At 41.5% G+C, this 27,232-nt stretch overlaps 1 protein-coding gene across 1 annotated transcript; it reads right to left on the reverse strand.

The window, feature by feature from the left end:
- Positions 1–1,341: 1,341 nt before the first annotated feature.
- On the reverse strand, positions 1,342–26,613 carry scn1bb (sodium channel, voltage-gated, type I, beta b). The gene is made up of 5 exons (XM_060911131.1): positions 26,532–26,613; positions 16,428–16,594; positions 14,883–15,120; positions 4,715–4,856; positions 1,342–1,414 (listed from the first exon to the last, which is right to left on the reverse strand). The coding sequence occupies exons 1-5, from the start codon at positions 26,611–26,613 to the stop codon at positions 1,348–1,350; spliced, it is 696 nt and encodes a 231-aa protein (XP_060767114.1). The 3' UTR covers positions 1,342–1,347.
- Between the last annotated feature and the right edge of the window lie 619 nt (positions 26,614–27,232).

Raw genomic sequence — 27,232 nt, forward strand, 5'->3', positions numbered from 1 at the left:
GTTTGACTCCGTACTCACATTTGTATTGCAGTGTGCCTTGCCAGATGGCAGTAGGTGCCATTTTTATAATGGTTTTTGGTATGACCCGACCACGAGTAGAACTTACAATCTCCCAATCGAGCAGTGGACATGCTAACAACTAGGCCAGCTCACGGTCACTGAATGACAAAATTGGCCTAAAATTTGGCCAAGACAGGTGGGAGTGAGGGGTGATGAACAAAACTGACCAATAGGATATTATTTCTTGTTTTGAAGGACAAATAACAGTTAAAACTGGACTATCTGTGAACAGGTGGCAACCCTAATATAAGGTAGGTAATGCATTTCATTCAGTTTCTGTATCAACGCATATATATGTGGTGCAATATACTTGAGAGACTATAATCATGCCTGATTATTACACACATGCAAACTGGAGGTTTTTGTTCTCCAAGTAATCGTTTCCTGATCCTGATCGTGAAGCACTCCTGAATTGCATACTGCTATTTTCTGGATTTAATAAACTAATCTATGAAGCCCTTCATGCAAAACGATAAGAATTAAATCAGAACTATTATAAAACAGGGCAGGAACATGGCAGGACTTGGATTAGAAGATTGGGTAAGAAGTACAAAAATGAGGAGACTCCAACTGGATATTTGTGACGCTGTCAGGAAGAAGGAGACGACAGGAATGTTGAGATGCATGATGGTAACATGGAGAAAGCCTGCAAACAGATTAAACATGAAATAAATAGACAGACAGACAGACAGACAGACAGACAGACAGACAGACAGACAGATAGATAGATAGATAGATAGATAGATAGATAGATAGATAGAGACGACAGTTATGACAAACTGCAAATTTGTAACAGACATCTGAGACATTTTTACTGAATGCCTGAATATGCAACCGTCATTCAAGTTTCCATGAAAATCTTTAAGAACAGTTTTTAATGAACCGTCTACATGAATTACACACTGACACCAGTCAGCTGCTCCAATTCAAACCATGATATTAATTGCATAATAATTTCAATGACAGTATGTCAGTTAGACATGTGATTACTGGTGGCGGCTGTGAAGGTTAGTCTCGGCTTTTTTGACAGCCAGCCAGTGGACTGCATCAACAAACAGAGATGACTCCGGGTCCCTCCTGACCTTGGCTTTTCTTTCCCCCTGTTGATCCGAAGCAGTTATTATGAAGCAGAACAAACATGGTGTCCTCAAAAATCACTCACATGTGCAGTTCTCTCAAAGTTTTCACCTTCTCTGTGTAAATTTCAGTGATATTGAGTTCAAGAAAAAAAAAAAAACGAGCTCGTGAATCAGAGAATTCAGCATTATTGTATGGAACCCACCTCTGTTATTCTGCCACCTGAACTCCTGCGCAGTTATCTTTGTTTTCCGATGCTATCGCTAAATACTCCTCTCTGCATAGACATAAAACAGAACAGATCAGATACAGGTTAAATATGAGATCACACTAAAGTGGCACAAGATATAACCTCCTTTAATCTCCTTACAGTGACTATGAAAGGTTTATTATTATTATTATTATTGTATTTACCTAATCTTAATCCTAAATTTAGTCCTGTTATCTCATGGGCTATCATTATATTATTCTATGCACATTCATTGGATATGAGCAATCGCGCTCTGATTGGCTACTCTACTACTAGGATATCAACTCATATACCATGAGTAGAATAAAATGGCAGAACGTGTTGCTGAACCAACTGAGGATGAAATAAAAACTCTACTCGAAAACAAGCCCCCCCAAAAAAACAAAAAAGCAACAAAATATGGAATGAAAGTATTTGATAGTAAGAACGTATCTTTTTTATTTTTCAAGAATTATTCTTCTTATTATAGCTTTTTTCACAAATTGCTACTGTCATTTCGCTGGTTTGTTTACATTATGAGCGGAAATTATTTTGTCAGACGTTTGGTTTAAAGTTTTTATTTATCGAATTTGCAAAAAATAAAAATTAACAAAATACTCTGTTTCTTAAAATTCAGTGAATGTGGATAGAATAAGACTGTTATTCAACTCAATCTCTTCGTACATGACTTATAGCCAACTCGGTGCTATGTGCCTCGTCGGCTATCAGCTCATGTACGACTCAATTTCGTGGAATAACTGTTAACTGCATTTGATGTTAAGCTCCATTTTTTATTTATTCATTTTCATTTTATTTTTGTATAATAATAATAATAATAATAATAGCACAGGCAACATAAATGTGCTCCAGAGGTCAGAATGCCAAAAATTTGAGCACGATCATCTGCCTTGTTCTGTAGCATGAACAGCATTTCAGAAAAAAAAAATGCATTGCTTTGCTTCACAGGTCTCAGATGAAGTACATGCTAGTCTTCACCCTCCCAGTTTAGTCACTGTATTGTGATAGGAGAGCTAGCTAGTGGGCTGGAATTGGCAAGTGACCAAAAGAAAGGGATAGCACAACTAGAAGGGCACCCGGTAGAGTGCATACCTCTGCCAAGCCACATATTATCAACATCAAAATCAAATCACCTGAACCTAGTATAATACTAAAGCTGTCCACCAAATTTCATCCAAATCCATTCACTACTTTCTGAGTTACGTTAGGAACAGACAAGAAAATCCTGGATCCGCATACATTTCCAGATTTACATCAAAATCTACTCAATTGTTCCTTGGCCCATGGTCCACCTTTCCACCAAATTTCATCCAAATCTGTTCACTACTTTTTGAGTTACATTGTGAACAGACAAACAAACAAACAAACAAACAAACAAACAATCTAGAAGGGTATTCGGTAGAGTACACACCTCCACCAAGCTACATATTATCAACATCAAAATCAAAAACATCACTTCAACCTAGGATAACACTAAAGCTGTCCACCAAATTTCATCCAAATCCACTCATTACTTTTTGAGTTACGCTGGGAACTAACAAACAAAGAAACAAACAAATGGAGGCAAAAACATAACCTCTTCCAACAAAGTTGGTAGATGTAAATATAGGCCTAACCTAAAATCTTTATTTTTGTTTGTAGTCATGGATACATCCAAGCATCATTCACAGAAGCATTAATTTATAATCATGATTAAATGTACGACTGAAAGTCTCCAAGTTTAAAGAATTAATGCACATCTGTCACCCGATCAGAAACTGCTATCTTTCATGGAACAAAAGATGACAAAAATTATTTGAACACAACACATCTGTAAGTATATCGAAATATATAGAGGATATTACACGGCTGCGTGAAGATATGAAGTTTATCTTTGAGCGGTGAATGTATATATCACAAGTGAGCGAAGCAAATGCATGAAAATATTTTCAACACGAGAAGATAAACTTCATATCTTCACCCCACCGTGTAATGTTCTTTATATTATATGGACACATCCCCCCACCCCCCACCCCAAAAAAAAAAAAAATATGCAAGTTAATCAAAAGAATTTTAATTTTGAACTGGTTTGCCATTTGACAACGTGCGTCTAGTCAGTGAGAAAATACTGGGAGTGACGTCATCGGCGTGAAATACAGTGCATTATTATACATACCGGATACTTTTTCCATGGAATAAAAGTGTGTTCTATTCCCTTCTAGTGGGTTTCATTCATTTGGTTTGACAGCATGCAATATTGTTAGCATATCGCTTATTCTACATGTATTACATCACTCTACCCAATAGAGAATGAGCGTTGAATATGGTTTACGATATCGCATGGTTGTCAAAACAACATGATGTCACACGTCAGAGACATAAAACTTCCACACTAGCAAGCGACTGTGATAATTTGTAAAGAAACATGGCTGCCGGATTTGCTTCGCTAAATATGGAAGATTTTGAGAGAATTTGAAAGAGAAAGACACGTTGACCACCTGAAAGGAATGTGTATGCATAATAATAATAATAATAATAATAATGGGCGGCACAGTGGTGTAGTGGTTAGCGCTGTCGCCTCACAGCAAGAAGGTCCTGGGTTCGAGCCCCGTGGCCGGCGAGGGCCTTTCTGTGCGGAGTTTGCATGTTCTCCCCGTGTCCGCGTGGGTTTCCTCCGGGTGCTCCGGTTTCCCCCACAGTCCAAAGACATGCAGGTTAGGTTAACTGGTGACTCTAAATTGACCGTAGGTGTGAATGTGAGTGTGAATGGTTGTCTGTGTCTATGTGTCAGCCCTGTGATGACCTGGCGACTTGTCCAGGGTGTACCCCGCCTTTCGCCCGTAGTCAGCTGGGATAGGCTCCAGCTTGCCTGCGACCCTGTAGAACAGGATAAAGCGGCTAGAGATAATGAGATGAGATAATAATAATAATAATAATATTGGCTGGCTTTTTTTTCGTGGTACATGAAATATATTCGATTCAGCTAGCATGATATTAACTTGTCTTCGACTCAGAGTCACGATGCATTTCATATGAAAAATGTGAGCTTTTCAACATGAGAAGATAAACTTCATATCTTCAAGCCAACGTGTGATTTTCTTTTTATTATATCGACACATTCACAAACAAAAAGTACACAAATTTATCAAAACAGTTCATCGATTTCCTCACAAGTGACATATAGAAGTTTATGTCATGGTTTTGGTTCTCCATGGAGCTTGTATGAAAAATATGAGTGGTGTATTTCCCAGTAAAACACTCATGTCCATATAATATTAAGTGTTATTGTGAAGGATTGGTAGTGTGAGGAAATTTAGGCATCTAATGAGACAAGGTGAACATGGTACTGACGCGCTGGCTCTGAGGGCCTCATCACCGGCCGCAGCAATCTTTCTGTAGCAATAGATCATCTCCACCAACAGCCACAGCTGCAGCCCGATGATTGACACATACATCATTACCTCCGAAACAATGGAGGCCGTGCCGCGCGTTGCTAAGAGAGAAAGACGGAGAAAGCAAGAGAGAATTACATTGCATGCCCCATGTAATTTGGAATAAGGAGGAGTAATCTCAGCATTAGCACAGTGGGAACCTTGTCTAAACACACTATTTTGCTGTGTCATACTCTTTCCATACACTCCCCTACTGTATCCTATTAATTCCTACAACCTTCTCTAAAACTGTATAACATCTCAAGCAAATGTCTCAGCCATTGCAAATACATTCAGCTAATTCCTGTGATCTATAATAATCATTCATCTAATATACTATTCATGATCATGACTTTGCAGTTGTACTCCAAGACCAGTCCGAAACCAGTACAGCTGCTAAATTCACTTCATAGTAAAATGGTAGCAACTGTGGGAAGTTTTCTTCCTTCATACACTTTCAAAGAAATAGCTGAGTCTCGGTCATAAGTTCAAGCTAGGCATTTTTAGAACTACAACAGCAGAGAACATTTCCATCGCTGTTGGTAAAATGGACAGTCCATATGGGTACCATCCACCCCAGCTATCTGTACTTACAGTACATCTAAGCTAGTCCACTGTGCTTGTGTTTTACATACTTACAGTATGAACTGTTTTGAACATGTTGGCATTGTATGAAACATAACAGAGTGTGTCTGACTGCAAGGACTGATCTGATCTGGGGTGGGTTACCCAGTAACGTTGCACTTTAGGGCTAAAGAGCAAGTTTAAAGATGCTCTTAAGAAACTAACGCTGTCTCTGTACATGGTTTTCCCAAACTCACTTGTAAGAAGGAGTCTTAAGAGCAACTTTGCTAAGAGCGTCTTTGCAGTGCACGTCCCAAATATAGGTGTTAGTAGTTGCTAAAGGCATTCGTAGTGTAACTGCTGAAGGCATTAGTAGTTGCTAAATCCAGTCGATGAGGTTACATGATGTTCATTTTTAACCAAAAACCAATGAAAAATAAAGTGTTAAAATCTCATCTCATCTCATCATCTCTAGCCGCTTTATCCTTCTACAGGGTCGCAGGCAAGCTGGAGCCTATCCCAGCTGACTACGGGTGAAAGGCGGGGTACACCCTGGACAAGTCACCAGGTCATCACAGGGCTGACACATAGACACAGACAACCATTCACACTCACATTCACACCTACGGTCAATTTAGAGTTACCAGTTAACCTAACCTGCATGTCTTTGGACTGTGGGGGAAACCGGAGCACCCGGAGGAAACCCACGCGGACACGGGGAGAACATGCAAACTCCACACAGAAAGGCCCTTGCCAGCCCCGGGGCTCGAACCCAGGACCTTCTTGCTGTGAGGCGACAGCGCTAACCACTACACCACCGTGCCGCCCCAAGTGTTAAAATATGTTAATATATCATATTTTGGTGGCACGGTGGTGTAGTGGTTAGCACTGTCGCCTCACAGCAAGAAGGTCCAGGTTCGAGCCCCATGGCCGGCGAGGGCCTTTCTGTGTGGGGTTTGCATGTTCTCCCCGTGTCCACATGGGTTTCCTCCGGGTGCTCCGGTTTCCCCCAAAGGCATGCAGGTTAGGTTAACTGGTGACTCTAAATTGACCATAGATGTGAATGGTTGCCTGTGTCTATGTGTCAGCCCTGTGATGACCTGGCGACTTGTCCAGGGTGTACCCCGCCTTTTGCCCATAGTCAGCTGGGATAGGCTCCAGCTTGCCTGCAACCCTGTAGAACAGGATAAAGCGGCTAGAGATAATGAGCTGAGATGAGATATCATATTGTCAATAAGCATTACATACATAATGTGGTAATTAATAACTGAAACTATTTTATATTTTTGGACAATAACATTTTTCATTCCAAGCATGTTTTTTAATTAAATGAACAAACAATAACACGAGACAATGAGTAAATAATACGCTTAAATAATTAAGTAAATGTGTTCCCCGTGCCTACTCATTTCACTGTTACCAATCATGCAGTAAGGATTATTTCAACTGTTATCCACAAGTTGGCAATGTTCTCCCTTTATGTATCAGTGGCAAACCATTACTATTAGAGCCTGTGCTATTTGCTCTCAATAACACTGGCTTGACCGCTTTATTAGCATTCGCTAGCACTACTGATGAACGCTACACCCACTGGAAGGTGACTGCAATGCTGCGCTGACGGCACCGACTCGTGGTTAAGCTCGCGTTGGCCTTCGAGAGGCTGAGGACGATAAATTTTTGGTCCCGCCCACAATGAATCAAAATCTGATTGGTTAATTAATCTGTTACTTCCTACATAAACATACACTGCCATGGCCTTCTGTCCCGGCAATGAAGTCCTAACCAATGAGTGAGCAGCTCTGAACTCTTCTCAGCCTAGACACAACAAACAAAAAAATCTCATTGGATAACTCGATTTTAATGTTTTCAGGACAGTAACCCTTTCATTTCTGAAGCAAATTTGACAGAAATGAGGCCAAATTAGAATTAGAAGAGAATAATTATAATGAAATTATGAAAGAAGTTAAAAATAACATTTGAAATGCTGATATGTATGGGCTTTCTCTGAAGGCTTAGAAGGCCCTGACAGGTCCTCTCTGCATACAGGGTTTCCCCTAAAGCATCACAGTATAGCGGCCCTACTACACTTAATTTATTGACCGATACACTCCAATATGGTTAGCAACATGCTGCTACCTATTAAACTGCCGCTGCGATGCTTACAATTTAGGCCTATAGTCAGGGCTTAATTTGAGCCGGAACATGATGGAACAAGATCCGTAACCTCCGTCATTGGATCCGGCAGCTATTTTCATTTCATTCGGTGTTCCGGCAGCTATTTAAATGGATCAGATCACCTCCGTGACCATCACAAAGGGAAAAAAAAATCAAACAATAAATTAAATAAATAAGTAAATAAAAATTTGTTTAGTGTTCGGTTTTGATATCTGTTGTTGATTTCTCTCCTATGACATCCACAAAATCTATGCGAAAGGGGAAGGGGGGGGGGGACATGGGGTGTATACTTCCGCTCAATAGAACACCGGGTTTTTTGTAGCCGTTAGCTTGCGCTGTGGAAAAAATGGCAAAAAAACAAGAAAGCTTACTAAAATTTTTAAAAGTGCCAGGACAGCCGGATCCTAAACGACCTAAAATGGACGATGTTGGACACAGTGACACTGCACCAGCACCTGCTGCAAGTGTACCAGTCCGCGGGAACGATCAAAAAGAAGACGAATGATGATGGCGGTGAAGCTAGAAGTGTTAGCGCACCAACTGCAACCGTCAGAGGGAATGAGGATGAGGATCGGGAAGATGAGACTGGTGATGGCGGTGAGGCAAGTGGGGCTATCTGGACCGATGCCCAGTTTAAAGAAAAGAAGAAGGTCTATCCGTGGCTGACGATGGGCAAAACTGGACTGGGCTGTGCTACATGTAAAAAAGGTGACTGGTAGGCTACCGTACATTTCAACAGGAATGGACAAAGGAATTCGCCTTTGTGGGGTGAGAGGGTTCTGCTTTGTGTCCAATAGGCCTATACAATGACAAGATTGCATCGATGAAACAATGAAATAAAGCGGCACTTCGAAACACGCCAAGCTACGTTTGCGTTAAAATATTCAGCGGGGGACAGGAGGAAGACGGCATGTCAAGAGCCTCTTCATGATGAAAAATAAATATATTACACTCAAATTGTTGGTCATATGTAAAAATGCATTTTAGTTGTATTCAGCATCACTTTTTATATGGCTCTCACAAAAATGTATTTGAAAATATGTGGCTTTCATGGCTCTCTCAGCCAAAAAGGTTCCCGACCCCTGCCTTAACGTGTGTGTGGAGAGCGAGAGTGAACTTGAGTGCCTGTTTGGAGAACATTCTGAGCGTTGTCCATTGTTGTCCAGGATTTGATAACTGGTGCTGTTGCAATACATGTCATGCAATAGGCGTGTGTGCGTAAGGTTATAGTAAACCGCCCCCCGCCTTTTTTTTTTTTTTTTTGAGTCGCCGGACCCACCCAACTCCTGCGTTCCGGGACCTCCCACTTCACAAATTAAGCACTGCCTACAGTATAAAGCTAGAATCAACATGCATGTGTTTTATAGACCCTTCCCACTGATGTCACCGGAAACCGGAAGTAAACAGACCCTGCGCCATATTGGAAGACCAACAAACTCGTGATTAGGGGGAAATAACGGCAGCGCGTGGAATTTAAACCCACGAGGCACTTGATTCATCATAAACCTACAATGGTAAACTTTTGTGCTGTGTTAGGGTGTTCCAACAAAGCTGATGGGAAAGGTGAAAAGAAGTCTTTCTACAGAATACCAGCTGTGATTGAGACACAAGCAAACCAAGGAGCTTTCTGCCAGGAGACAGAGAATAAGTGCATTACTGAGTGTCTGTGAGCAAAGGAGAGCCTGAACGTTGCAACCTCCCTATTGGCTGTTTATTGGTTGTTTGTAAAAATGTATCAATTGTTGCCCTTCATCGCGGACTCAAGAGACCTGACGAGTTAGTTCGTTGGTAGCAGAACAAAATGTCTGGACACAAATCGGGTTTTCAGAAAAGGAAAGAAAATAAACGCAGGGTCGAAAATACAAAAAAGGAGGCAGAAAAAGCAAAACGAGTTAAGGTAGGACAAATGGTTACTTTTCTGAGGCAGCCCGCCGTGGCTGCCTGCAGGCTTATTTATTATAGCCCATTTAGTTAAAATAGTTGATCTAAAATGTTTATAGTTATAGTTATGTGATGGTTGTCCTCAGTGTTCGAACTATGCCGATATTTTCGGGGGGTCCCTTTTTTTCCCTGGGGGTGGGGGGTGGGGGGTGCTTGCGCTTGTCTCGGAGCGCGGATCTCCAAACACATGAGAAGCCTATCTTACGCACATATCACGCGGACTCCACACCTCCACACACGCATCGCGTCTGAAGTCATAACTCATCAGGGGAAATCGTGTCCGCATTGGCATGTTCAAAAAACAACCTCGCGTCAACAATGATACCACACGCAAGAAAAAAAAACAGTCAGGCTACTCAACAACCAACCTGGCAGCAGCAGTTGTTGTCATATCAGTTTATTTTATCTTTGATGTAAACACAACACTTCAGATATGCAAATGCTTCCCGTTACACACGATTGCTATGTCAATAAACATAAACATCTTTTGCCAATATTTTGCCAATATTTTAGAGACCCCCCCCAACATTTCCCAAATCATGTTTTCAAGGGATCTCATGTCTGTTTCAGGGAATCTCGGATCCCCCGAGTACCCCCGTAGTTCGAACACTGGTTGTCCTGATTTAGACTGGTGTGTTTTGTTTGTTTTTTTTTTTGGGGGGGGGGGGGGGGGGGGGGTGCGCGATGTTGCACCCGGGTCCAGATTAGGGCAGAACCGGCCCTGGCTACATTTCAGGTGTAGTTTGTTTTATGTATGTATGTACTTGCATAGATGTGTACTTGGTCTTCCAATATGGCGCCTACCGAAATCTCGCGGCGCGGTGACGTCATGCAGGAACCCTCTATAGCCTTTGAACAGGTAATCAATACAGTCCATGCAAGCTCATGGCTCTGACCTTGACCTAAGTTCACAGCTGATGTCAGAGAAGGGTATTCCGCTCTGATTGGCTGAGTGTGTGCGGTACCCCGCATTGATTGGATGAGCAATGCACAATAAAGTAACTTATGCAAAAATGGTGGCGCCTTCAAGCCGGGTCCGAGTGAGAAAAGCACAGACGGGTTGCAGCTTAATTACGGAGTTTTTCACAAAGAAAACTGCAGAAAACAACTCTGCAACAGTGGCAGACCAGTTCACTGCATGTTCCTGACCAGCCCGAGTTTGACAGTGAGAGTATTTAGTCATCTGCACTAATGAGATGAGACTATTGCCAAAATGTAATGATCAGTATTTTGAACAGCTTGTGCCATGTTGCATCACCATTCACTTTGTTTGATGTGAAATAAACTGCAGTCTCATTTGGAACAGCACACTGCTTGTGTTTGTGCAAGTGGGTATTGTATTGATTTTTGTTGTTGCTGTAGTTGTTGTTGTTTTTAGGGTGGGAATTCAGTAAAATTATAAGTCAAATATAGCCTTTTCCCCAACATGTTGAACTGGTAAAAATCAGCTCTAGATGTCATCAGAAGCCACAAAATGAACCCTTATATTTCAAAATTTTCCAGGGGAGCATGCCCCCGGACCCCCCCAGCATATTATTTGCACCTCCCTGCGCTCAGAGGCCACTACTCTTTCCAGTTTCCAGGGGAAACACTATATGTATGTATGTCAGTGTTGTAGTCGAGTCACTAAACCTTGAGTCCTAGTCCAGTCTCGAGTCCCCAGTCTTCAAGTCTGAGTCAAGTCCAAGTCATTAAAGAAAATTTTGAGTCAAGTCTGAGTCGAATCCACTATTGATCCAAGCCGAGTCCGAGAACAAGACTCCAACCGCACCATATGACGGTGGCTGTTGCTGCCTTTATGTGAAAGCATCTCTGCTACTGTGTTGGACTAACGTTACTGCTCGACTGCCCCATTTAAGTTAATAGGCTGCAGATAAAAAGCTTGTTCATCGCTCAGCAAGCCCCGCCCACTATCAACAGGGCAAATAACATGAGAAAGGGTTAACACTAGCTAGTTCATCACTCATTAAGCTATCCCCGCTATCAACAGAGCAATGAACATAGTGCATCACTTCCTTCTCTGGGTGGAGCCTGACCGAATGACGATTGAAGTTCGAGGTTGTCCCCGTCGTCTCCTCGATAGTTCTTCTACATATGGTATACATAGCAGTGCATTTTTTCACACTGCACGAGAAGTCTGTATAAACAAAGCGGACAATCCTAGGGGCGTCTCTCCAGGCATTTTAGCGCCATTAACATTAGTTTGCTCCTGAACGTGATGTATGAACAGGTGAATATGCATTATCTTGCACAAAATTAGTATAAAAATTAATGTAGATATAAATATCGTATGCCAAATTATTATGGCATGTTGGAAAAAATAAAGAAAAATTCAAGAGTCCTCGTCTCCAATTTAAGTGTCCGAATGTAGTTAATGCATGAGTCCAAGTCATCAGTGATCAAGTCCAAGTCAAGTCACGAGTCCTTAAAATTAGGGCATGAGTCGGACTCGAGTACTACAAGCCCAATTTATCACACTAAATGAGATAATCACTAATCACTCACCTAATAGAGTTAAATTTGATTAAAATGTGGCGATATTAATGTGACATTACGATATCCAGACGTAATTCCGTCACAAACTGAAATATATTCATAATGTTTTTCATATATTTATTTAATAATTAACTTGATGTACTTGCAATGTACAAGAAAAATAATTGAGCATCGGCAGCAGATTCAACACCAGTTTCCGCCTGTTGACTGTGAGAGTCCTTCGGAGACGCACTGTCTATGTGGTCTGTGTATTCGGCTGCAAGGAGATGCTCTTGGTTGTGAAAGAGTGATCCAGATCCATCGTAAGTTCAGAGCAAACTAAAGTACTGCTTTGGCTGTGACTTTGTTCGGGAAAACCATGTTAGTTTAACGATGGATCTTAAGAGGCAGTTAAAGATGCCCTTAGCCTTAAGAGGCTTTCAGGAAACCCACCCCTGATCTGATCTGATCTGATCTGATCTGATCAGACCAATGTTGCCATGTTTAATGCTGCAAAAAATGGTACATATCTTGTAGTCTAGCAGCATGTGCCCATATTTACATGTTCCTATGTTTGGTAGAAGCACAGATTCTACGTATCAGTGCTGAATATGTCAACAATGATAAATCTTCATGAATGTTTCAATCCTTCTTCATAAACTGATAAATGACTGCCAATGGATGGTTTATCATCAGGATGTAACCAAATATGAATTAGGAGAAACAGACAGATAATGTGTTTTAAATTGATACAAATATAGATATAGATTTTTTTCCACACTAGAGGTGAGGATCAGGTCTGGGATCCCAAAGGACGCAACCAAAATAGTCATAAGAGCGGGAGGTTTTACAACCCTGATTCCAAAAAAGTTGGGACAAAGTACAAATTGTAAATAAAAACGGAATGCAATAATTTACAAATCTCAAAAACTGATATTGTATTCACAGTAGAACATAGACAACATATCAAATGTCGAAAAGTGAGACATTTTGAAATTTCATGCCAAATATTGGCTCATTTGAAATTTCATGACAGCAACACATTTCAAAAAAGTTGGGACAGGGGCAATAAGAGGCTGGAAAAGTTAAAGGTCCAAAAAAGGAACAGCTGGAGGACCAAATTGCAACTCATTAGGTCAATTGGCAATAGGTCATTAACATGACTGGGTATAAAAAGAGCATCTTGGAGTGGCAGCGGCTCTCAGAAGTAAAGATGGGAAGAGGATCACCAATCCCCCTAATTCTGCGCCGACAAATAGTGGAGCAATATCAGAAAGGAGTTTGACAGTGTAAAATTGCAAAGAGTTTGAACATATCATCTACAGTGCATAATATCATCAAAAGATTCAGAGAATCTGGAAGAATCTCTGTGCGTAAGGGTCAAGGCCGGAAAACCATACTGGGTGCCAGTGATCTTCGGGCCCTTAGACGGCACTGCATCACATACAGGCATGCTTCTGTATTGGAAATCACAAAATGGGCTCAGGAATATTTCCAGAGAACATTATCTGTGAACACAATTCACCGTGCCATCCACTGTTGCCAGCTAAAACTCTATAGTTCAAAGAAGAAGCCGTATCTAAACATGATCCAGAAGCGCAGACGTCTTCTCTGGGCCAAGGCTCATTTAAAATGGACTGTGGCAAAGTGGAAAACTGTTCTGTGGTCAGACGAATCAAAATTTGAAGTTCTTTATGGAAATCAGGGACGCCGTGTCATTCGGACTAAAGAGGAGAAGGACGACCCAAGTTGTTATCAGCGCTCAGTTCAGAAGCCTGCATCTCTGATGGTATGGGGTTGCATTAGTGCATGTGGCATGGGCAGCTTACACATCTGGAAAGACACCATCAATGCTGAAAGGTATATCCAGGTTCTAGAGCAACATATGCTCCCATCCAGATGACGTCTCTTTCAGGGAAGACCTTGCATTTTCCAACATGACAATGCCAAACCACATACTGCATCAATTATAGCATCATGGCTGCGTAGAAGAAGGGTCCGGGTACTGAACTGGCCAGCCTGCAGTCCAGATCTTTCACCCATAGAAAACATTTGGCGCATCATAAAACGGAAGATATGACCAAAAAGACCTAAGACAGTTGAGCAACTAGAATCCTACATTGGACAAGAATGGGTTAACATTCCTATCCCTAAACTTGAGCAACTTGTCTCCTCAGTCCCCAGACGTTTACAGACTGTTGTAAAGAGAAAAGGGGATGTCTCACAGTGGGAAACATGGCCTTGTCCCAACTTTTTTGAGATGTGTTGTTGTCATGAAATTTAAAATCACCTAATTTTTCTCTTTAAATGATACATTTTCTCAGTTTAAACATTTGATATGTCATCTATGTTCTATTCTGAATAAAATATGGAAATTTGAAACTTCCACATCATTGCATTCCGTTTTTATTTACAATTTGTACTTTGTCCCAACTTTTTTGGAATCGGGGTTGTACTTTCATGTATATGTGAGCAATGAGATATGAAGCTTAGAGGATCAACAGATACCATGTTCATCATTGAACCTTCATTCATCCTTAGAACTGCACACTCAGGGTCATGGTGGTTTAAATTAGGCTACTAGTTTATATTTTGGGAAAATAAAATATGACAGGCAGTTACAAATAAAAATCCTGAACACAAGAGCACATAAAAGTTGAGATCAATTATGAGCTTGAATGATCTAGCTGAGGTTTAGGAACCATCATGTGGTGTCATGCTGACTACTCTGGCATTTCTAGCTCTGTTTTTTCCCCCAGTGTTTCCCCATCCCCACCTCCTACATGATCGCTTGACACATGATCACTTTATATTTTTAAGGATTATATACAAGTTTTTCCAGTTTTTCTCTATTATTAATGACACCCAGCAGCTAAATGAAGGTGTTTTGGGGATTTGCACATATACTATAAGTTTGATGTCAAATACTGCACCTTTGGGCACCACAGTGAGGTGCACAAACTTGGTGACGTTAGTTTCGTACACATAGGGGTCAAACGTGAGGGTTCGGTGGAAGCAGCAGCGGTACACTCCTGAATCATTAAAGGTCACGTTGTGGATATAGATGGAGCCATCCTGCAGGTCATTGGTCTTTCTACTGCCATTCCAGTCCACGCGGTCTTCGAAGCGTTCATCAATTATGATAGAGGTCTCGCTATCATAGTTATAGATCTATATAAATAAATAACAAATTAATGTCAAACACTTGTTTACAGTGTTTAAAGCTTTAACCAAGCTTTGTGGTGTCAGCAGTATCTTTATTAAAAGCTTGACATTTAACAGTTATTCGACGAAATCAAGTCGTACATGAGCTGATAGCCGACAAGGCACATAGCACCGGGTTGGCTATAAGCCGTGTACGACGAGACTGAGTGGAATAACTGTTTTATTCTATCCACATTCACTGGAATTTGAGAAATAATGCATTTTTATTTTTTGCAAATTCGATCAATAAAAACTTAATACAAAACGTCTGACAAAATCATTTCTGCTTGGAATGTAAACAAACCGGCGAAACGACAGGAGCAATTTCTGAAAAAATGTTATAGTAATAATTCTTGAAAAATAAATGTTCTTACCATCAAATACTTTTATTTCATATTTGTTGCTTTTTTATTTTGGGTGTTTTGTTTTTGAGTAGAGTTTTTATTTCGTCCTCGGTTGGTTCAGCAAAACGCTCCGCCATTTTGTTTTTCTCTACTCACAGTATATGAGCTGATAGCCTAGTAGTAGAGTAGCCAATCAGTGCGCACGAAGGCTCATATCCAGTGAATGTGGTTAGAATAATTTCTGTCATGTGTACTGTACTTCAATGGTCACAACGTTCAAAGAGCTTTTGAATTACTTCCCAAGTAACATTTGTTACTCAGTGTTTAAGACATACACTACCGTTCAAAAGTTTGGGGTCACCCAGATAATTTTGTGTTTTCCATGAAAAGTCACACTTTTATTTCCCACCATAAGTTGTAAAATGAATAGAAAATATAGTCCAGACATTTTTCTGGCCATTTTGAGCATTTAATCGACCCCACAAATGTGATGCTCCAGAAACTCAATCTGCTCAAAGGAAGGTCAGTTTTATAGCTTCTCTAAAGAGCTCAACTGTTTTCAGCTGTGCTAACATGATTGTACAAGGGTTTTCTAATCATCCATTAGCCTTCTGAGGCAATGAGCAAACACATTGTACCATTAGAACACTGGAGTGAGAGTTGCTGGAAATGGGCCTCTATACACCTATGGAGATATTGCACCAAAAACCAGACATTTGCAGCTAGAATAGTCATTTACCACATTAGCAATGTATAGAGTGGATTTCTGATTAGTTTAATTAAAGTGATCTTCATTGAAAAGAACAGTGCTTTTCTTTCAAAAATAAAGAAATTTCAAAGTGACCCCAAACTTTTGAACGGTGGTGTAGTTTATATTTCTCTCTCTCTTTGATACACACATTTACAAACAGATACACACAGATAACTCACATGTACAAAGTCAATCTCTCCCTTAGCCCTGAAGTACCAGTTGACGATAGCGCTGGCCTCCACCTCTCCTCTCTTCTTGCAGGAAATGCAGCCCAATTTAAAGCCTTTTCCTGCTACTGCTTCAGTGTCTGATTCCACCTCTGCACATGCCCCATTACACAGAGACACTGGAGCACACACAAGGGCACATCGATAAATATACCTTTTCAACAGAACCGCACATGTGCACTGATGCAGAACATCACTGCAGTGATACCAGCGGGGGGGGGGGGGGGGGGGGGGGGGGGGGGGGGGACATGAATTGTAACACATGGAGCTCCAATGGAAAAATCTCTACTATTTAGGCTGTTTAGAAACACTTTATTGAAATGGATGTCACCACTTTTAGTGTTAATTAACTTTTCGTGTTAATTGTTACTGATTCAAATTTATACATTCTTAAAGGGATACAGGACTAATCCCAAGTGAATATGGTATTGTACTTTTTCCTTTTACACACTCACTGGCCACTTTAATAGGAACTTGTTCTTGATTCTAAGATTCCTGTTCTTGGCTGCAGGAGTGGAACCCAATGTGTTCTTCTGCTGTTGCATGCTGAGATGCTTTTCTGCTCACCACAGCTGTAAAGAGTGATTATATGAGTTACTATTCTCCTTCCTAGCAAAAAAAAAAGCTTGAACCAATCTGGCCAGTTTCCTCTGACCTCGCTTATCAGCAAGGCGTTTGTTTCCACCCACAGAACTGTCGCTCACTCAATTCAGTGGGGGTTTTTTTTTTGGCACCATTCTGTGTAAACTCTAGAGACTATTGTGTATGTAAACCCCAGGAGATGATCCCATCCATCCATCCATCATCTGTAACCGCTTATCCTATGCAGGGTCGCAGGCAAGCTGGAGCCTATCCCAGCTGACTGAACGAAAGACGGGGTACACCCTGGACAAGTCGCCAGGTCATCGCAGGGCTGACACATAGAGACAAACAACCATTCACACTCATTCATACCTACGGTCAATTTAGAGCCACCAATTAGCCCAACCTACATGTCTTTGGACTGTGGGGGAAACCGGAACACCCAGAGGAAACCCACGCAGAACATGCAAACTCCATGCAGAAAGGCCCCGGTCAGCTGCTGGGCTCAAACCCAGAATCTTCTTACTGTGAGGTGATAGTGCTAACCACTACACCACCGTGCTGCCCCCAGGAGATCAGCAGTTTCTGAAATACTCAAACCAGTCCATCTGGCTCAAACCAACACCCATGCCACAATGAAAGTCACACATTGAGATCACAATTTTTCCCAGTCTGATGTTTGAAATGACCATTAACTGAAGCTCTTGATTTGTATATGTGTGATTTTTTTTGTACTGTGCTGCTGTCAAGGGATTGGCTGATTAGAGAACAACATCAAACAGCAAGTGGACGCATGAGTGTTCCTAAAAAAGTGGCCGGTGAATGTATATACTGTACCATATGTGGACAATAATCCGGTATATCACACTAGCTCTTTTGTTTTACATGCTTTCCTTTGGACACACCTTTTAATTCAGTGGTTTTTCTTTATTTTTATTCATTAAAAGTCACTTCATGTCTTAAAGTAATGATGGATGTCATTTCTCTTTACTTAGTTGAGTGTTTCTTGATATAATATGGACTACTACAATTGTGGAATAGGGCTATTTACTGTATTTTTATTATTTTCTATTTACTGTTTGATCTCAAAAGCATTAAGAAAGTAAGAAACTAGTCCACTAATTAACTTTTGACGAGACACACCTGTTAATTGAAAAGCATTCCAGGTGACTACCTCATGAAGTTGGTTAAGATAATGCCAATAGTGTACAAAGCGTCATCAAGGTAAACGGTGGCTACTTTGAAGAATCTAAAATATGAAACATTTTTTGTTTTTTAACATGTTTTTGTTTACCGCATAATTGTATATATGCTCCAGATGTTATTTCATAGTTTTGATGTCTTCAGTATTGTTCTACAATGGAGAAAATACAAAATCCTGTCCAGAAAATCTGATGAAGGAGTAGGGGTGTCCAAACTTTTGACTGGTCCTGTATCTCATGCTGTTGTCACTGATTTCTATTTTTGCACATGAACAATATTTAATATAATGTACCAATACTTCTGTGTTCTGCACATTTTTCTAATATACCTACTGTATTTACTGATACTGTTTATCTTAGTTATTGTAATTGAGTATGTGATTTATTACTAAATACTGTATAAATACAATTATTCTATCCACATTCACTGGATATGAGCAATCGTGCACTCTGATTGGCTACTCTACTACTGCGCTATCAGCTCATATACCGTGAGTAGAGAAAAACAAAATGGCGGAGCATGTTGCTGAACCAACTGAGGATAAAATGAAAACTCTACTCAAAAACAAAACCCCCAAAATTGTTGTCAAGTATTTAAAAGAAACAGAAATAGCTAAAAGAATATAGTTTTGTTTTTTTTCCCCAGTATCTCCTGTTCCACACTCCAGCCCAGTCGGTGGCGGTAATGCACCTTTAAGTTGGTTTGCCAACTGCCAAAAAACCCTAAAGAAGAAGAAAACTGCAAAAAATAAAGAAATAAAAAGCAACAAAATAAGAAATAAAAGTATTTGATTGTAAGAATGTCTCTTTTTTCATTTTCAAGAATTATTATGATAGTATTTTTCACAAATTGCTATTGTCATTTTGTCAGATCGCAGGCACTTACGGATGCAATTGCAGAGGAGAGCGGGTGTGATGCAAACTGCAGACAAAGCCAAAACATGAGTCAGAAATCGTAGTCAGGAAACAGGTGTGGGTCGATATATCGGCAAACAGTGCAGCGTAGGGCAGACAAGAAGATGAAGTCAAATGAGATCAGGAACAGGGGTTGTTAACAGGAAGTCAGTAGATAAACAGAAGGCTTGGTAAAGTCAGGTACGGGACACAGAACAATACTTTGCAACTGGAGTGAGTGTTTGCTGAGCTTATATAGGGTTGGTGATTGCGGGGTAATTGGCTGCAGGTGAAGAGATTAGAATTCCGGTGATGGGGGTGTTGTGGCTCTTGGAAAGTGTAGTCTGGAGCGGCCATGTTTGGAGGCTGCTCCGAACTCAGGTTTTCAGTGCTGTTACTGACAGAACAACAACCCAAACATACACACACGAAGCAACCTCTTTCCTTGGTTGACCTCATGCGGGCTTTTCAGAATGCTGGCTATGGAATTCTTGAGTGAGGAGTCGGTCTAAGATGCCCTTGGAACTGACCAACTGTGTTTCTCTGGGTCATAACCTTCCCAGTCGACCATGTACTCGAGCTGCCCCTGTCTGCGGCAAGAGTTGAGGATCTTGTTCACTTGGTAAATGGGTTTGCTTTCAATGTCTGGGGAGGGGTTTTCTTGGGTGGGTGTGTCTGAGGCTAAGGGCCCTTGGACAGCAGGTTTGAGGCATGATACATGGAAGGTGGGTGCCATTCTGCTGTGAGGAGAAAGCTCGAGTTTGTATGAGACCTCGTTGATTCTGTGGAGTACCTTGAATGGGCCAATGAATCTGGCCTGTAACTTCTTGCAAGAGTTTGGAGCTCTGAGGTTTTTCGTGGACACCCATACTCTGTCACTTGGGGCATATTCTGGAGTGGCACTTCTGTGCTTGTCGGCATAGTGTTTATACCTGACATTCACCTCCTCCATCCTCTGGTGTATCTCCTTCCAGACTTGTTGACTTTTATGGAACCATGCATTGAGGGCTGGAATCTGTGTGGGAGTGTCGTCCCACGGGAAGAGTGGGGGTTGGTAGCCAAGTACACACTGAAATGGGATTAACTGAGTGGCAGAATGTTTGAGAGAATTTTGTGCGTACTTGGCCCAAGGAAGGAAACGTGCCCACTCTTTTGGCTTTGAGCTTGTCTGATTTCTTTGTCGACATCCCAGGTGATAGCTTGCAGAAAACATTCGGATGGAAGACTGTGGTAGGTTCTGATGGTTGAGGTGTGGAAGTGTGAATTCTGGAGAGAGTGTCTGCTTTGATGTTTCTGGAACCTGGACAATAGGAAATGGTAAACTGGAATCTGGTGAAGAACAGGGCCCATCTGGCCTGACACAGGTTTAATCATTTAGCTGTCCTCAGATATTCCAGGTTCTTGTGGTCTGTCAGGATCATGAATGGGTCCAGCCAGTGCCTCCACTACTCCAGGGCCAGCTTAACAGCCAAGAGTTCTCAATTCCCGATATCATAGTTTCGCTCGGTAGGTGTGAGTTTCTTTGAGTAGAAGGCAATGGGATGTAACTTAGGTCATTCTCCAAGGTGCTGCAATAGAACCCCTCCGACTGCTGTTTCTGATGTGTCCACCTCCATGACAAATGACTTAGAAGGATCTGGGTGTTGAAGTATAGGGGCTGTTGTGAAAGCTTCTTTCAGCTTGCTGAAAGCCTGATCAGCTGCTGGACTTCAGTGGAGGTGACGGGGTCCCTTCTTCAGAAGACTACTGAGAGCAGCTGCAACAGAGCTGAAGCCACGGATGAAGCAGCGGTAGAAGTTGGCGAACCCCAGAAAGCATTGAAGCTCCTTGATGGAAGTGGGAGTGGGCCAAGATATCACAGCAGTGACCTTGACTTGATCCATACTCACCCCCTCTGAGCTGATGACGTATCCCAGGAACGAGATCTGGCGGACATGAAATTCACATTTCTCAGCTTTAACATTCAGGTGGCGCTGGAGCAGGTGAGCGAGGACAGATCTGACATGTTCGTGATGGGTGCTTTCATCTGAGGAGTAGATCAGGATGTCATCGATATAGGTGATTACGAACCTCCCCAACATGTCCCTCAGCACGTCATTGATGAGGCACTGGAAGACACTGGGCACACAAGACAGGCCATAAGGCATGACCAAATATTCGAAGTGACCCACCATGGTGTTAAAAGCGGTCTTCCACTCATCACCCTCACGTATCCTGACCAAGTTGTAAGTGCTGCAAAGGTCAACTTTGGAGAATATTTTGGCCAATCTGAGTTGTTCTACAGCTGATGGAACCAATGGAAGTGGATAGGGATACTTGACAGTGATCTGGTTCAGGCCTCGATAATCTATACAGTACATAGCTGGAGGCCTGCTCCTTTCTTTTCCACAAAGAAAAACCCTGCTGAAGCTGGAAATGTAGAGTGTTGCATATACCCCTGCTGCAGAGCTTCTTGTATGTACTCCTCCATCGCTTGTTGTTCTGCTAACAACAAAGGGTAGATGCAGTTTCGTGGAGGAGTCGTACCTGGGAAGAGGTTGATGGCACAGTCATAGGAGCGATGCAGAGGTAGACCACAGGCTTTCCCTTTGCTGAATACCTCCTTGAGATCCAGATAACATGTTGGGATGTTGTTGAGGGAGTCAGGCTGAGGGCTCTCTACCAAGGTGGAAGAGTGTGCGCCCTGGGGAAGTTTCAGGCAGTTTTGCAGACAAGAGGGTGACCACTGAAGAATGTCCCATTGTTGCCATGAGATCAGAGGGTCGTGTAGTTGGAGCCATGGATATCCTAGGATGATGTCATGATTTGAAGTTGGGTTGACAAGGAGAGTTATCCATTCTGTGTGTATGGCTCCTACTTGAGTCTTGAGGGGAGTCGTTTGAGTTGAGACCAGTCCTTCCCCTATGGGGCCCCATCAATAACTTTCAGTTTGATGGGTCTCAGAAGGGTGTGGGTGGTGAGTTGATACCTCTGTATAATAGCGCTGTTTATGAAGTTTCCCTTGGCCACTGAGTCAATGAAGGCAGAAAGTACATGGGTCGAGTTTGGTAGCTTTAATTAACACTGGTACTTGGAAAGATTGTGAGCTGTGAGACATTTCTGGACTCACCGGGTTAACAGGGCTGGAAGCCTTGCTTGGCTGATGATCCCATGGGGGCTGAGTAGGGCATTTAGACCCGATGACCAGTCTCTCTGCAGTAGAAGTAGAGACCGTCCCTTCTTCTCCTCTCCCTTTCTGACTTCTGCAATCACGTGCAGGAGATCTCCATTGGAGTTCCAAAGTTCATGCTGGGAGAGGAGGTTGAAGGTAGTTGCAGTGAGGGTCATTTACAGAGGAGATGATCCAAGCGGATGGCCAGAACAATGAGAGAATCCAGTGAGAGATGTTCATCGCGGCATGCTCACTCACTGAGCACCTCTAGACACAGACCTTGTCGAAATGTGGCTTTCAAGGTTGGCTCATTCCAGCTGATGCCGGCAGCCAAGGTGTGAAAATCCAGTGCATATTTGGCAACGGTCCTTTCTCCCTGTTGGATTGTCAGCAGGCTCTCTCCAACCTCTATACCCTCAGGCTGATGATCAAACACTCTCGTGAACAACTCCAGAAAATGGTCATAAGATGTAGTGTGTTCAACCCTGTGCATCCAAACAGTGCTTGCCCACTGAAGAGCCTTACTGGTGAGAAGACTGATGAACTGGGAGAGCTTGTGTTCATCTGTGACTCCAATGAGAGCAGAGAAATATAGTGAACATTGAAGAAGGAATCCCTTGCAATTGGAAACCTCCCCAGAGAACTTTTCAGGCAGAAGAATGCTACGAGGCATACCGGCATGCAATGAGGGGCATATGAGGACAGCCTGCGACACCACAGCAGCGACTTGTGACATCCTGGTGTTTAGATCGCTAATCATCTGCTGGTGCTCTCCTAACAAACGCCCCTGTGCATGGATTGCAGTCTGCTTAACTTCCTCTGCTGCATCCATGACGGCGAAGTATCCTATCAGATCGCAGGCACTTACAGAGGCATTTGCAGGGAAGAGCAGGTGCGACTCAAACTGCAGACAAAGCCAAAACATGAATCAGAAATTGTAGTCAGGAAACAGGCGTGGGTCGATATACCGGTGAACAGCGCAGCGTAGGGCAGACAAGAAGACGAAGTCAAATGAGATCAGGAACAGAGGTCATTAACAGAAAGTCAGTAGATAAACAGAATGCTTGGTAAAGTCAGGTACGGGACACAAAACGATACTTTGCAACTGGAGTAAGTGTTTGCTGAGCTTATGTAAGGTTGGTGATTGCAGGGTAATTGGCTGCAGGTGAAGAGATTAGAATTCCGGTGATGGGGGGCATTGTTTTATTTATCAAATTTGCAAAAAATAAAAATAAAAATGCTCTGTTTCTTAAAATCCAGTGAATGTGGATAGAATAAAACAGTTACTCCGCTCAATCTCGTCATACTGTACATGGCTTATAGTCAACTTGGTGCTACACGCCTCGTCAATTATCAGCTCATGTATGACTCGATTTTGTGAAACAACTGTTAATTATTCTATCCACATTCACTGGATATGAACAATCGTGTGCTCTGATTGGCTACTCTACTACTAGGATATCAGCTCATATACCGTAAGTAGAGAAAAACAAAATGGCAGAGCATGTTGCTGAACCAACCGAGGACAAAATAAAAACTCTACTTGAAAACAAAACCCCAAAAAATACAAAAAAGCAACAAAATATGGAATGAAAGTATTTGATGGTAAGAATGTATATTTTTTAATTTTCCAAGAATTATTATTATTATCATCACATTTTTCACAAATTGCTACTGTCATTTCACCGGTTTGTTTACATTCTAAGTGGAAATGATTTTGTCGGACATTTTGTACAACCCCGATTCCAAAAAAGTTGGGACAAAGTACAAATTGTAAATAAAAATGGAATGCAATAATTTACAAATCTCAAAAACTGATATTGTATTCACAAGAGAACATAGACAACATATCAAACGTCGAAAGTGAGACATTTTGAAATTTCATGCCAAATATTGGCTCATTTGAAATTTCATGACAGCAACACATCTCAAAAAAGTTGGGACAGGGGCAATAAGAGGCTGGAAAAGTTAAAGGTACAAAAAAGGAAGAGCTGGAGGACCAAATTGCAACTCATTAGGTCAATTGGCAATAGGTCATTAACATGACTGGGTATAAAAAGAGCATCTTGGAGTGGCAGCAGCTCTCAGAAGTAAAGATGGGAAGAAGATCACCAATCCCCCTAATTCTGCACCGACAAATAGTGGAGCAATATCAGAAAGGAGTTTGACAGTGTAAAATTGCAAAGAGTTTGAACATATCATCATCTCCAGTGCATAATATCATCAAAAGATTCAGAGAATCTGGAAGAATCTCTGTGCGTAAGGGTCAAGGCCGGAAAACCATACTGGGTGCCAGTGATCTTCGGGCCCTTAGACGGCACTGCATCACATACAGACATGCTTCTGTATTGGAAATCACAAAATGGGCTCAGGAATATTTCGAGAGAACATTATCTGTGAACGCAATTCACCGTGCCATCTGCCGTCGCCAGCTAAAACTCTATAGTTCAAATTAGAAGCCGTATCTAAACATGATCCAGAAGCGCAGATGTCTTCTCTGGGCCAAGGCTCATTTAAAATGGACTGTGGCAAAGTGGAAAACTGTTCTGTGGTCAGACGAATCAAAATTTGAAGTTCTTTATGGAAATCAGGGACGCCGTGTCAATGGGACTAAAGAGGAGAAGGATGACCCAAGTTGTTATCAGCGCTCAGTTCAGAAGCCTGCATCTCTGATGGTATGGGGTTGCATTAGTGCGTGTGGCATGGGCAGCTTACACATCTGGAAAGACACCATCGATGCTGAAAGGTATATCCAGGTTCTAGAGCAACATGTGCTCCCATCCAGATGACGTCTCTTTCAGGGAAGACCTTGCATTTTCCAACATGACAATGCCAAACACATACTGCATCAATTACAGCATCATGGCTGCGTAGAAGAAGGGTCCGGGTACTGAACTGGCCAGCCTGCAGTCCAGATCTTTCACCCATAGAAAACATTTGGTGCATCATAAAATGGAAGATATGACAAAAAAGACCTAAGACAGTTGAGCAACTAGAATCCTACATTAGACAAGAATGGGTTAACATTCCTATCCCTAAACTTGAGCAACTTGTCTCCTCAGTCCCCAGACGTTTACAGACTGTTGTAAAGAGAAAAGGGGATGTCTCACAGTGGGAAACATGGCCTTGTCCCAACTTTTTTGAGATGTGTTGTTGTCATGAAATTTAAAATCACCTAATTTTTCTCTTTAAATGATACATTTTCTCAGTTTAAACATTTGATATGTCATCTATGTTCTATTCTGAATAAAATATGGAATTTTGAAACTTCCACATCATTGCATTCCGTTTTTATTTACAATTTGTACTTTGTCCCAACTTTTTTGGAATCGGGGTTGTACAAAGTTTTTATTTATCGCATTTGCAAAAAATAAAAATGCTCTGTTTCTCAAAATCCAGTGAATGTGGATAGAATAAAACAGTTTATTTAACAGTTCTTCGGCTCAATCTCGTCGTACATGGCTTATAGCCAACTCAGTGCTACGCACCTCATCGACTATCATCTCATTTATGACTTGATTTCATGGAACAACTGTTAAATATACTCACTATGCAACCAAATACAGTAGTTCAAACATAAACAGGGAGCTCGTGATCAAAAGCAGCAGTCAATAATAAATTATGTTTAAGATTAAAAGTATTCAGTTTAGTAACCTGAGCTTAGCTGTATCAGAATAAATTATACCATACTGTATGTACCATAAAGTGTAATCATGATTATGAATTGTCAATGCCCAGTAAAATCCCAATCAGAATGAAAGGTGATTTGTTCATTTCTGGGATAGGACCCATCTCTCATAACTGGGTCAATAGTATTGGATTTGACCAATAGGGCAATTTTTTTGTTTTCAGCACCAATGACTTCATTGTTCATAGTACTCTTGTGTTATTGATGTCTACAAGTTGCATAGGAACTTATTACATGTCATTAAGCTGTAGAAATCATTGTGTCTCTGGATTTTATATGAAAATAAGCTATTGATGTCATTGAAGGAGATCTGCTAGTGTCTGTTTGTGCTGCTTTCTCATAAAGGTGGAGTATGACAGATATGACAGATATGACAACTACAAGAAAAGAGGACAAGTAAGGATGCTTAGGTAAGTGCATGGATCGCTGTATATGAGGTTGTGTGGCCGTGTGTAAGAGATATAAAAGCACTACATAACCGATGATCCTTTGCTTTTATATCTTCTAGACACTGCTGCTACGAGAAAATGTCAACTCACCACAGAGAACACAAAGCACACACAGGAACAGGAAACACCTGGCAGACATGCCTGACAGAAAATGGAGTCCTGTCTGTCCCATCCTTGATGCAGACACAGGGGTGGATGCTCAAGAGGAATCTTCTTGTGAAAAAGGGAACTGGCACCTTTCAGTCGTCTAGTTTAAGTCACTATAGTTTTCGAAGTGACACGACAAGCGATCCAGTTCTATTCGGACTCTTTCATTAGTTCAGATTAGCTAAGAAATGCCTTCGCACCTTTATTCACTGGACTAGCTGATATCAAACAAAGCAAAGCAAGCATTCGTGCTGTAAGAACATCTGTGGAAGACTTGTTCAGGGTTGCATCTGCCACTGTGCAAGTCAAGTTTACTCAAGTCAAGTACGTGTGCAAAAGTCGTGCATTCAAGCTTCCTTCAAACACACATGCTCTGTCCAACGTGCTTAACTCTCTGACTAATATATACACATATGTTTCATTATTATTATTATTAAACAGATTTCCCCCTAGTTTTATTGCAGCTTTTAATATGAAAATAGAGCTTTAACCCTGTGTCTAGGATAACCGTGTTATAAGCAGCTTGCATATCATTGCAGAAAATCCAAAGTGCAATCAATGCCTGAGACTATCCACGATCCTGAGATGTATAGAAATACAGTGCGTGCACAAATCTGCACAAGAAATCACACACACTTGTCCAC

This window comes from Neoarius graeffei, chromosome 2 (assembly GCF_027579695.1).
Source record: "Neoarius graeffei isolate fNeoGra1 chromosome 2, fNeoGra1.pri, whole genome shotgun sequence".
Lineage (NCBI taxonomy): Eukaryota > Metazoa > Chordata > Actinopteri > Siluriformes > Ariidae > Neoarius > Neoarius graeffei.